At 49.5% G+C, this 12,221-nt stretch overlaps 1 protein-coding gene across 1 annotated transcript; it reads right to left on the bottom strand.

Annotated features, from left to right (window-relative positions):
• Positions 1-5,038: 5,038 nt before the first annotated feature.
• On the bottom strand, positions 5,039-11,542 carry PSMA4 (proteasome 20S subunit alpha 4). Its single transcript, XM_035024316.1, has 9 exons — positions 11,218-11,542; positions 10,448-10,473; positions 10,178-10,220; positions 9,616-9,778; positions 8,364-8,441; positions 7,969-8,057; positions 7,374-7,504; positions 6,528-6,651; positions 5,039-5,425 (listed from the first exon to the last, which is right to left on the bottom strand). The coding sequence occupies exons 2-9, from the start codon at positions 10,448-10,450 to the stop codon at positions 5,271-5,273; spliced, it is 786 nt and encodes a 261-aa protein (XP_034880207.1). The 5' UTR covers positions 10,451-10,473; positions 11,218-11,542; the 3' UTR covers positions 5,039-5,270.
• Between the last annotated feature and the right edge of the window lie 679 nt (positions 11,543-12,221).

Here is a 12,221-nt window from a genome sequence, read left to right as displayed (position 1 = left end):
ATTCCAGTATAGTTAACATATAGTGTGGTATTAGCTTCAGGCGCACAATCTAGCGACTTGACATTTCCACACATCACCCACTGCTCATCACGACAGGTGTCCCCCTTCAACCCCATCACCTGTCTCCCCCGCCCCCCCTCCCCTCTGGCGACCAGCAATGTGTCCTCTGTAGGTAAGAGTCTGTTTCTTGGTTTCTCTTTTTTGTTTATTTTGCTTCTTCAATTCCACATATGAGTGAAGTCATATGGTATTTGTCTTTCTCTGACTGACTTATTTCACTTAGCATCATACTCTCTAGTTCCATCCACGTCATTGCAAACGGTAAGTATTCATTCTTTTTGATGGCTGAATCATATTCCATTGTGTGTGTGTGTGTGTGTGTATCACATCTTCTTTATTGGGCTCCTTCCTTAGTTTGGCTATTGTTGAAAATGTTGCAATAAACACTGGGGTGCATGTATCTTTTCAAATTAGTGTTTTTGTATAGAATGTTTATATACTTTGGCATGAGGGATATCTTTATATTATACTAACAACAAAAAATGTAAATGACTCATAACTTTGCCTACAAAAACACAAAAAAACCTTCAATTATCAGCATGAAAAACAAAAATGCAAATGCTAAAAGAAGACACTGGGACACAGATGACCAGGAGCTCATAAGTGACTTTTCTAAGTGCCGTGACAGGACTCTGGGCAAGGACATGGGCAGACAGAGCACAAAATAATACGAAAGAAGAATATCTGGAAGAGAAAGGGGGAAAAAAGCATGTGACATGGATTACTTCACTGGGTGATGTGCACTGTTATCAAGTTCTTCCCTACCAGGCCAAAACAACAAAAAAGATGTTAGAAAATTTTAGGAGGAGCTCATCATGTTTTTTTCAAGAGTGTTATTTATTTGAGAGAGTGCATGCACGAGCGGGGAGGCAGACAGAATCTGAAGCAGACTCTGCCCTGAGCGCAGAGCCCGACGTGGGGCTCAATCCCACAACCGTGAGATCATGACCTGAGCCGAAACCAAGAGTCAGACGCTTCACTGACTGAGCCGCCCAGGCCCTGCTCATCATGTTCGTAAGGCCTTTTTAACTCCCCTCTGAGTGAGAGGCCCTGGTCCAGCTTTCCTGCTCCTCTCACCCCTCACTCCAGGGGAGCTGCCTTCCTCCGTTCCCTTTACCACCAAGACCCTCAACCTTCCATTTCTGGAGCCTCCCAGCTGGTCTCCCCACCTTGCCTCCTCCCAGCAATCCAGCTCCCGGACTCGAGTTAGGGCGTACTCCTTTCCCTCATTCACTCAAAATCTGGGGCGCCTGGGGGACTCAGTTGGTGGAGCGTCCGACTTTTGATTTTGGCTCCGGTCATGATCTCAGGGTCCTGGGATCAAGCCCCGTGTGGGGATCCACGCTCAGTGGGAGTCTGCTTCTCCCTCTGCGCCCCCCATGCTCCCTCTCAAATAAATAATTAAAAGAAATAAAAAATCAAAAATCTCAGCAGCTCCTGCATGGCACAGAGCACAGGGCACACGGTCTGCAAAGCTGTCTGGTCTCTTCAGCGTTCATTTCCAACCCCATCTCCTGTCCTTAACCGTCTTCCCCTGACAAGCTATGCTCCAGCTGGGCTCAGCTACGGGCTTTCCATATATATGTGAGGCTGTCCCACTGCCAGGCCTTCGCTCCCGAGCCGCAGCTCGCGGCCACCAGGGGTCCAGCACGTGTCCACAGTAGCAAGTAGTTGATTACAGCCCTGCCCTTCCTGCACAGTAATAACTGAGAACATGTCTTGCTCAGCCACAAATTGCCATCACCTAAAATTACCAGGGAACATAATAAATAGGAACAGAAATGAATCTACTTTCTGGCTTTTTTTCCCCAGAACATGGAATATTTTTGCATTGCTAACAAATACTTTCATGGAACTTTCAAAGCGCTAGACTAGAAATTCAAGTCTTGCTTATTTTCTGATTAAGAGAAACTCCAGAAGTAAAATTATACACAGGAACACCTGATTTTTTTTCCCCACGAGTCATTTTTAAAACATGATTTGTAACTCGCCCAAATGAAATCGATGCAAGATTTCAACCTTTTAGCTCTTTGCCTTCCTACTTCTGCCCATCAAGGTGCTCCTGCCCCAGCCGTGCCCCCGCTGGAAAGAGCCCACGTTCAGATGAGGATTGCTAAGCTCCCTTCAGGCCGCACCAGGCAACACCCTGCAACCCAGAGCTACAAATACGCCACAGGGCAGAGGGAGCAAAGGGGCTGGGGAGAATCTAGGCTAGACACAGCCTTGGAGCAAGGAAGAAACCAGTTAGGGCAGCCCCTCACCCCCAGTTTTTACTTTTCCCCCAGCATGACATTATTTCAACAAAAGGGTCAGCGGCACCTGGCTGCCTGAGTCAGTGGGGCATGTGACTCTTCTGAGTTGTGAGTTCAAACCCCACGTTGGCTGTAGAGAGGACCTAAAATAGTAAAAAAATCTTAGGGGCACTTGGGTGGCTCAGTCGGTTGAGGGTCTGCCTTCAGCTCAGGTCATGATCCCAGGGTCCCAGTCCCGCATCAGGCTCCCTGCTCAGCAGGGAGTTTGCTTCTCTTTCTGCCCCTCTCCCCCGCTTGTGCTCGCTCTGTCAAATAAAATCTTTTTTTAAAAAGGTGAATATGTTGAGATTTTTCCATCATTAGGATGAAGTCCTGAATACTTGCTCCAGATGTGGTGGGAAAATGCACTAGGCTCTCATCCCCCAGCTTCTACAGTTGTCGTGACTTTAGGCAAGTGCTCAAGGGGTGGTCAGAATACAGCAAACCCACCAGTTCTACTCCCTGGATGGGAAGGGGGTGTATTTCAGGATTTCACTCCAGCATATCAAGGACAACCACTCACTCATTCCTCAGTATCAGAAGCCTAATACGTGCCCATTTCTGATGCTGGGACAGTAGGCAGATGTACCAGGTGGTGAGGGGGGGCTTGGAGAAACACCCCACAGGGTTAGGGAGGGTGCGTGCCTGGGGCAGTGGCCCAAACAAGGTGACACTGGAACATGGTGGAGTGGGCAGTGCAGACACTCCCAGGGATGAGCATTCTCAAGGTAGGGGGACTGGCACGTACAAAGGCCCTGGGGTGGAAGAAACCTGGTATTTCAAGGAACAAGAAGGCTCATTCGGATGAGCACCTGGTGGAAGAGAAGGTAGCAGTGGGGGCCCCGGTAAACCAGAGTAAAGGACTTGGCTTTCCCTGGGCAGGAAGGATGGCCGGCCAGCCTACGCTGGGAGAGCGCCCTCTGGCTGCTGTGTTGAGGACGGCCTGAAGGGAGGACCCTGCACCAGGCTGGCTCAGTCCTGGTGAGAGACTGTGGGGGCCAAGGCTCAGACTCTATTCTGGAGACAGGCAGCTCACTTCTCCGTCTACCTCCACTTCCGTGCAGAGCGAGACCCGAAAGGTCACGTGACCACGTGCAGCCGATCCTCACCGTTCAGATTCTGTGTTTGCAAATTTGCTTGTAGCCAGCCCCACGCCAACACGGACGGGGCCTTCGTGGTCCCTGTGGACGGGTGCAGGTGCGCACGCTCCCAGCCAGGATCAGAGCAGAACCCTGCCTCCACGTTTCGGCCCACACTGTCAACAGCGTTCTTCTTTCGGTCTGTTTTGTGCCTATTTTTCACATCTTTGTGATTCCGCCTAAGCTCAGGGCAGAAGTGCTGGCTAGTGCCCCTCCAGACTGAGATGTGTGTGTCAGACTAACTCTGTTTCGGCGGGTCACCGTTGTTGGCCGTGAGCTCAAGATTAATGAGTTACCAGCGCACGTTAAATAAGATGTCTTTAAACAGAAACACACAGCAAACAAGGTCACACATTGATCGGTTGAGCAAAATGTGGCCAGAGGCTCTTAGGAACCTGGCCTGGTATTCATTCCCCGAGCCATGGATCAGTATTCGCTCAGTGTTCGTGACCATTCTACAGAACACAGCTATTAGCAGTAACAGCAACCAGCTGTACAGGGAAAAGGACATTTGGATTAAAAAAGCACTCTGTCAAAGGGGCTTGAAAACCAACCTGGGCAGGAACACGAGCAGTGGGGCGGGCACGCACACACCACCCCTGCAACCCAGACGTGCTAACAGGCTCCGCGTGTTTCTAATGCGTCTCCAAGTTTGAGAATCACCTGGGGAGCTCTGGCGTCTCCTGCACCCAGGCTGTGGGGCACAGGAGGGCCGACTCCCACATGGTCCTGCAGCCGGCCAGGCTCCCACTCTACAGAGCGCAGCCCTACATCTTCTGGCAGAGGGGACTGACTCAATCATAATGACAGCCAGACTCAGCAGAGGAGCTCCCTCTAGTCAAATCTGTTCTCTTTGGTTCCTCTTTTCCGCTTGACCATAACGTCTCAGCCTGGGCTGTGGGCGGCCTGTCTCAGCAGCAGGATCCTCAGCCTGCCTTGCTCACACCCCCGCTCCAGCTCCGGCCTGGCCTGGCCCTCACCTTCATCCTCAGACAGATCCCTGTGGACGGAGCCGGGTCGCCCACCCGCCTTAGTGAGAGGAACGGGGGACAGGAAACCAGAGCACGAGCACCGTAGACGGGAAGACGTGGGCAAGGGACACCCAGGGGGCTTCGAAAGTGCTGTTTCCGAAGCGGGGTGGTGGGTATGTAGGGCTCCACTTAGCCAGGCCTCCCACGTGTCGTTAACCGCTCACAGACGTGCACGTACATGCAGGCGTGCACACACCCTTCCAGTCCAGTGTGAACCCATCAAGACCGAGGACAGGACAGGGGACCCTGCGTCCCTGGAGTCTACCCTGCCAGACACCGAGAAGAGGACGGCTCTAGTCTGCCCCAAACAGAAGGGGGACACCAGCAAGGGAAAGCCTGAGCGCGCAATCCCCACCCTTCTTTTTATGGAGCGAGCACCACGCCAACCGCCACAGCTCACAGACAGGAAGCACGAGGGCCGCCATGGGGCACCTAACTCACGGGGAGACCGTGGCCCTTACTGATCCCGGGGCCATCGGCGATTCCTGCCACAGGCACGCTCTTCCTTCACCACCTCCATTCTTTCCAAGTTTTATTACCCAAAACAAGGAGGGACGAGGGCGCCCACGACCAATCATCGCCGCTACAGGATTCAAGCGGACAGAGACGGCAAGGACTCGATGCAGCTGGTGCCACCCACGTCTCCCCACACAAGCGAGAACAAGTGAGGGCTTTCTCAGGGTGGAAAGAAGGATGGCGAGGACTCTGAAATGGCCCCGTGTGAGCTACAAAAGCCCTGGGTTCTCCTTCTATTTATCCTTCTCTTTCTGCTCTTTTTCCTTCTTCTCCCGCTCGGCTTTCGCTTCTTCCTCCTCGTGGTTTTTGATCAGCTGCTCCACTTCTTTCTGTTTGAGGACTCTGATGGCCGTCTTCCCGTTCTCTCTTGTTAGGGTGGCAATCTCCACTGCAAGGGAGCACACGCACGTTATGGGGCGGACACACCGGGCAAACAACAGTCCCAGCTTCCCCTGGAGCCCAGGCTCCCCACGCTTCCGGGCTTGGTGCTGCGTGCAGCTCACAGCCACTCCGACAGTGAAGATGACCTTCCATCCTGTCACCTCCTAGCGACACTCCTACTTACGTGTCTCTCCCACCCATCCCAACCTCCGACTCGCCAGTCTGTCACTTTCCTGCAAAAAGCACACCAACCCCTGGCTCTAGCTGGCCTGCCATTGGCTGCGAGGACCAGAAGGAACCTCCATGTTCTCGTGGGCGCCCCTGAAGGCACAGTCAGATCACATGCCTTTTTCACGGACTTTGAAAGCTCTTCAAAACAAAGGCATGAAAGCAGCTTCCATGACCACAGACAAGTGGTAAACTAATACCAAAGGAAAAGGAATTTTTTGAGCAGGGGAAGCAGAGTATTGCCTCCTTGAAATTAGGGAGAAGTACAAGACAGGACAGTCTGCAGGTCGACTGTGTTTTCTAAGGAACACCAGGAGCTAAATTATCCTAAACTAAATCGATCCATTAACTGACCACAATTTTTGAAAACCTTATTTAGAAATGTGTTTTATATGATCATAACTTAAAGTATTTAAAATTGCAAACATGGGATAACATAAGAGATCGGTGGATTCAAAAGAACAGAGGCTCTAACAACTCATGCGTATGTCATCCCTCAGATACACTACAGCACACGGATAAATGCATAACCACACGCATATTACCGTGCGTATACACAAACACAGACAAGGCTGTCGAGAAGCCGATCAGACAATTATTAACTAAAGGTAGCATGGCTCAGATCTCTAACTATGAACAATAAGAACATTCAGGCCCAAGTCCTGACGCTCAGAACGCAGGGTGGGATTACGGTCAAGGCACTGAACCTCACTAAGGCCTAGCACCCGCACTTGGGAAACAGGTATAAGGCTGCTCAATTCATAAGGCTGCTGTTTCAATGCACTCGGACAAGATGTTAGGGCCGAACACAGGAGCCAAACGGAAGGGGGACAACAGCTTCTCTCACTCAAGTGAGCCAGTCAGGAGTGAACCCCAATTACCTTTTTCAGCAGACAGTTTACTCACATCCATGGTCTTATTTAGGACTTTGATAGCTAAAGCCAGTGCGGACTTCAGAGTCATTTCTCCTTCTTTGTAGTCCTGTTTTAACATTGACACAGCTGCCTGTAAGACGTGAAGGAGAATCAACTAAGAATTTCCGTTAAATTCCTGCACTTTGAGCGCCGGGGTGGCTCAGTCGGTTGGGCGACTGCCTTCGGCTCAGGTCATGATCCTGGAGTCCCGGGATCGAGTCCCGCATCGGGCTCCCTGAGCGGCGGGGAGTCTGCTTCTCCCTCTGACCCTCCCCCTTCTCATGCTCTCTCTCTCTCTCTCATTCTCTCTCTCAAAGAAATAAATAAAATCTTTAAAAAAAAAAAATTCCTGCACTTTTTCGGAATATGGATTGGTCAGAAGAATAACGGCTGAAATCACTGTGGGCATTATAACCAACGCACACAATGCTGATGGCAGGGAGGGGAGACACGGGATGGGGTGACAAGGGGGCTGTTGATGCTCTATGAATGGGGTCTGCAACCTGGACCTCTTCAGACCTGCAAGGGGTCCGTGACAGAAGTCAAGGGGTCTGAGAACTAGGATGTGAAAAATAACTACATCTATTTCCACCCTTCCCACTGAAAATTAGCATTTCCTTTCACTATAAACGTAGACAGCGAGCCCCAGGAGTCTGAGCAGTGCTTGCAACTTCGCTACCAGCAGAAACCCAAGATGTCTTCCTATCGCATTAAGGTTGCGCCAGCTATTTTAGAATTGTTTATACTCGTGGCCACTTGAAAATCATGGTGGTTCTCTTTTGCTCAATTTCACAGCAGCATAAAAATACTCACAGCACTGTTGTTTCCAATGCATGTGGCTTTCCATCCTCCGTAATTCCCACTTGGGTCACTCTGGTAGAGCTGAAAGCCATAGTGCTTATCCCAGCCGATGTACAGCAACGAAACACCAAAGGGACGTTTTCCTTTAACAGCAACAACAAACAGCCAAACATGTCAGCAGTCTGAATTCAGTATCACCACGCTTCCCTGAGCCCATGAGGGAGACTACAGGCTTCTTTGAAGTGAAGCATTCATAAACTGCTTTGTTTTCTGAACACCACAGATAAGCTCCAGCCAAAATCTCACTTTCGTCTCTAGGATTTGGACAGAGCCAGGAAAGGGAATAAAGACACAGAGGACCAGCGCTGAATTTCATTATTATGTAAAAAGCAATTTGTTTCCAGATTTGAAAATGGCATTATGGCCTTCCTGCAGTCTATTAATAAAACATATGACAATCTACACAGCGGAAGCCAGTTAATTCAGGAAGCAGAGATTTATGAAAAGTGTTTTATTTCATTTTCAACTTCTTTTTACCATCTCAAAAAGGTTATTATCCATAAAATGGTTTAACTTTTTGGAATACAATGTCCAAAAAATTCAGTACCTCCGAACTGTGTATAAGCTTGTTTGATATCACACAGTGCTGTGACCAACTGCTCACAAGGAATTGGTTCCTGATACTGCAATAAATACCTATGATAAAGAAATTGGCATATTAGTAGTTTTCTCTAAAACACAGATACACCCTAAGCAAAATACCCTCTGAAAATAAATCTGTGCCACAGGGACAATCTAACAGCCACCTGTGATCTGAAGAGGGGAGGAGAGCACGGCCACACCCTAATATCCTTAAAGGAAGTAACACGTTAAACTTTGGTTTAAGAAAACTTTAATTTTCAATTAATACATTTTTTAATGACTCTGATCTTTGCAAAAATGACTTTTTAGAAACATCGAAACTAACGTATGTATCTTCAGTGATGCTGTTTATGACCATACCTTTGAGCAATGAGCCTCAGCTCATTAGTGAGAACGTTAGCATCAGAAGTGATACCTGCCACGCTGCAGGCCATGTCCCTTGAGGAAAAGAAAGACATTGATTGGTAAGCAGGGAGGGGTTTGTGAGTTCAGTTAGAAATACACCACCTTTGCTCCAAAGCTACTATAGAAATGACAGAAGTTTCATCTTTGTAAACTTTCAACTTGATGTCATTCCACATGAAAAATAAACAAATGCACCCGTAAGTTCCTCAACAGATGTGCTTACCATCACCACCCTGTGAACGGGGCAAGAGAATAACACAAAGAAGCTAAAGGAAATCCCAAGATTCATCAACAAAGGCAACAGAGGTCTTACCAGACAGGAAGACAGGTTCCTCTGTGCCCTCCTCCCTCCTGGGGCCTGGCTTGATGGAGGTGAAGGGGAGGGCACCCACGGGAAGGGTCTTTTCTAAGCCTGCCTAGAAGCCCAGGGCTAGGCTCACACGAGGGGTGCACTTCTTTCTTTGCCCTCGTCCCCTGGTCTGCCCTGGCTCTCCCACAGACTCAACAGCCTCTGTCCTGCCTGGCAAGCCTGAGACAGTGACGCCGTGGAGGAGACAGCACTCCTTCGGACAAGCCCATCAGAAAAGCCTGGTACCTGGCCCATCGCTTAGGGGACGGTCCAATCAGGAAGCCCTGCCCTCTGCTAGCTACAAAGTCCCACACACCCCACTGTCACAGAAACCTCACCAAGGGCACAGGGCTCGGCTGAACTGCCCCCACACCTCTGGGAGGCTGTGGTTTGGTAAAAGTCAGTATAATTCCACAGAATTCCTGAGTAGCCATTCTGAACAATGCTTTGAGAGCCTGCTACAAGCCAGACACTGTGCTAGCTTATTTCTATTTATTTTATTTCACTAAACTGCCATAACTACTCCAGTAGGCTGAGACCCAGAGACACTAAATAACCAGTGCAGGGTCACACGGCTTCTAAATCCACCCAAATCTGAGTGACTACCAAGCCTGGGCTCCTATCACTACACAACGCAGGTTCTCCACTGAGTGCTTGGCTCTGTGCTTAAAAAGGGTAACACATGGCCCTGGGCCTCAAGGTTTCAAACAAGATAAATTAGAAGCAAAAATTCTCAGAGGTAAAAACTGTTCACTTCAAGTACCACGTCACATGGAATAGCCCTCCCGAAATATGTGCGATGTCACTACGTGAGAAAGTGAGACATTTTTACACTCCCCTCCCGAAGATCTCACTTACTCATTCAGTTTATAAATTTTTTCAGAAAAAAAGACTTCATCAAGAAGCTTGTGGATGTTGCGTCTCTCTGCTGCAAGCAAAACACCGTCATTTGCTAAAATTCCCAAGCAGGTGCCTGCGTGTCCAATAGCTTCCATGGCGTATTCAACCTGATACAGGCGACCTACAGGACACAAGCAGTGAGTAAGCAGCACCAGGGCCCCTACGGCAGTCAGCAACACCCCTGGCAGGACACACACAAGAGCCCCACTTTTACCCTCGAGGAGGCTCCTAACCAACCCGGTGACCAGAATCAGTCCAAAGTACAAAAAGCATAAACAACTCAGCAAGGATTAGAAAAAAAAGTTTGTGTGTAGGGCCGCCTGGCTGGCTCAGTCAGTAGAGCATGGGACTCCTGATCTCAGGGTTGTGGGTTTGAGCCCCGTGTGGGGCGTAGAGATTACTTAAATAATAAAACTTAAAAAAAGAAAAAAAAGTCTGTAGATTTTTCCCCCCCTTTAGGTCAAACTCTAATTTAAAGACATTTTTTAATTTGAGATGGCTTAAACAATTTCCATTTTACCTTCTGGAGAAAATATGGTTGTCCTGGAGTCATATCTTCGAGACTGCAAAGGAAAAACAGGCAAGTGATTCCTACCCACCAGAAGTAAGTCCACTATTCATCTTATAAAACATCCTGGCACGCAAAGCTCAGTGTGCGGGAGGAAACTGGTAAGGAAGAGGACACCGTGCCAGCTCTTCTTCCTTCCATTCCCATTTTCTCATGCTAGTCCCTAGGTACAAGCAATAGGATTTATCAGGCAACAGCTTACTGGCATGCGTATCAACTCACCATGTTTTCTGAACTTTATAAAATTCCTGTAAAAAGAAAGTAAGATCATTATTAAAACGATGATCTACAATTTAAGGAGCATTTCCTGACTTAAAAAAAAATCTGTTTGGTTCACTCCCTTCACTCATCTAACATTTATGATAGAGCAGGCACTAGGCCAGATGCTGGAATTCCACAACAGGGAACAGCAATCCCTTCCCTGCAGAGCTTACAGTCTGGTATTCAGGTGAGGGAGGCAGACACACACAGTTATAAAGCAACAGGGAAACAGAGATGCCAGGGGTGGAGTGGGAAGAAGGATGGGGAAAAATCAAGAAAGCAGGGGTGCCTGTGTGGCACAGTCCACTGGGCGTCTGACTCTTGGTTTCACATCATGATCTCAGGGTCCTGGGATCCAGCCCCATGTCAGGCTCCATGCTTGGCATGGAGTCCACTTGGGATTCTCTCTCCCTCCCTCTGCCCCTCCTCCCCACTCACATGTGGGTGCTCTCACTCTCTCACAAATAAACTTTAAAAAAAATCAAGAAAGTGTTTTTTAAGAAACAAATACAAAAAAAAAAAAAATTCAAATTAGAGATGCGAGAGGCAGAAATAAGGCTGGGAGCCATTAGGCCTAAGGGGAACGGCAGAGGAAGGGAGAATGGGAGAGCAGCCAGGCAGGAAGAAGAGCCTGCTCAAAGGCACTGGGACAGGACAGCTAAAATGCGAGAGACAAATTGCTAAAGTTAAAAAAATCTGAAGAAGCTAGAGAGCTTAGTAAGTATACAGACCCACGCAAAGCCTTGAATGCCAAGTTAAGAGACTGAGGCTTTCTCCAGAGTGATACGAAGTCCCAACCTAGAGGAGGTACGGGGGGTAATCTTAGTTCATCACTTCTATTCCTACAAAAGTCAACATTGGGGCTCAGCATGATTTAGTGTAAATGCCAAACTTCAGACTGCAAAGCCCATTTTCCTAAATCCCAGAATACCGGGAATTAAGCCTGGAGAGGTAAGCTGGGGATCCAAGCTCAGACCCCAACCCTGAAGGGCCTCCCGCCCCAAGAACTGCGAATTTTCTGTCTCAAGCAATGGGCTCCACGGAAAGACTGTGGGCCAAAGAGCCACAGGAGCTGAATGACCTTTAGTAAGATCACTGGCTGAAGAGAGAATGAAGAGGGCGCCTGGGTGGCTCCGTCGTTAAGCGTCTGCCTTCGGCTCAGGTCATGATCCTGGAGTCCCGGGATCGAGTCCCGCAATCGGGCTCCCTGCTCGGCAGGGAGTCTGCTTCTCCCTCTGACCCTCCCCCCTCTCATGCTCTCTGTCTCTCATTGTCTCTCTCGCAAATAAAGTCTTAAAAAAAAATTAAAAAAAAAAAAAGAGAACGAAGAAAAAGTAACCAGTTAGGAGGCCCTTACAACAGGCAGGGAAAAGGTAAGGATGGCCCTGAGCACAAGCCCCGCTGCGCACCTCGGGTGCAGCTCCAGCGGGGCAACTCTCCGATACCGACCCTCCCAAGAGACGCCTCCATCCCGCCGGTGCGACCGGACCCTGGCCCCAGCCCCGACGTGCGCACCAAAGCAACCAAAGCCCCGACCTGGACGCAGGAGCCCGATGCCCCGACCCCCGCCCAGACCCGGACGTGATTGAGCCCCATCCCAGGCCCGGCACCTGACCTGTGCGCTAGGTCCTGGCTCGGACCCGGGCCCCGCCCAGACGTGCGCGCCCAATCCCGTGCCCGGTCCCCAACCCCGACGTGCGCGCTAGATCCCAGCTCGGACCCCAGCCCCGCCCCG

Source organism: Mirounga leonina, unplaced genomic scaffold (assembly GCF_011800145.1).
Source record: "Mirounga leonina isolate KUSES-001 unplaced genomic scaffold, KU_Mleo_1.0 Mir_178, whole genome shotgun sequence".
Taxonomy (NCBI): domain Eukaryota; kingdom Metazoa; phylum Chordata; class Mammalia; order Carnivora; family Phocidae; genus Mirounga; species Mirounga leonina.
This window is presented reverse-complemented; position numbering and strand designations above follow the sequence as displayed.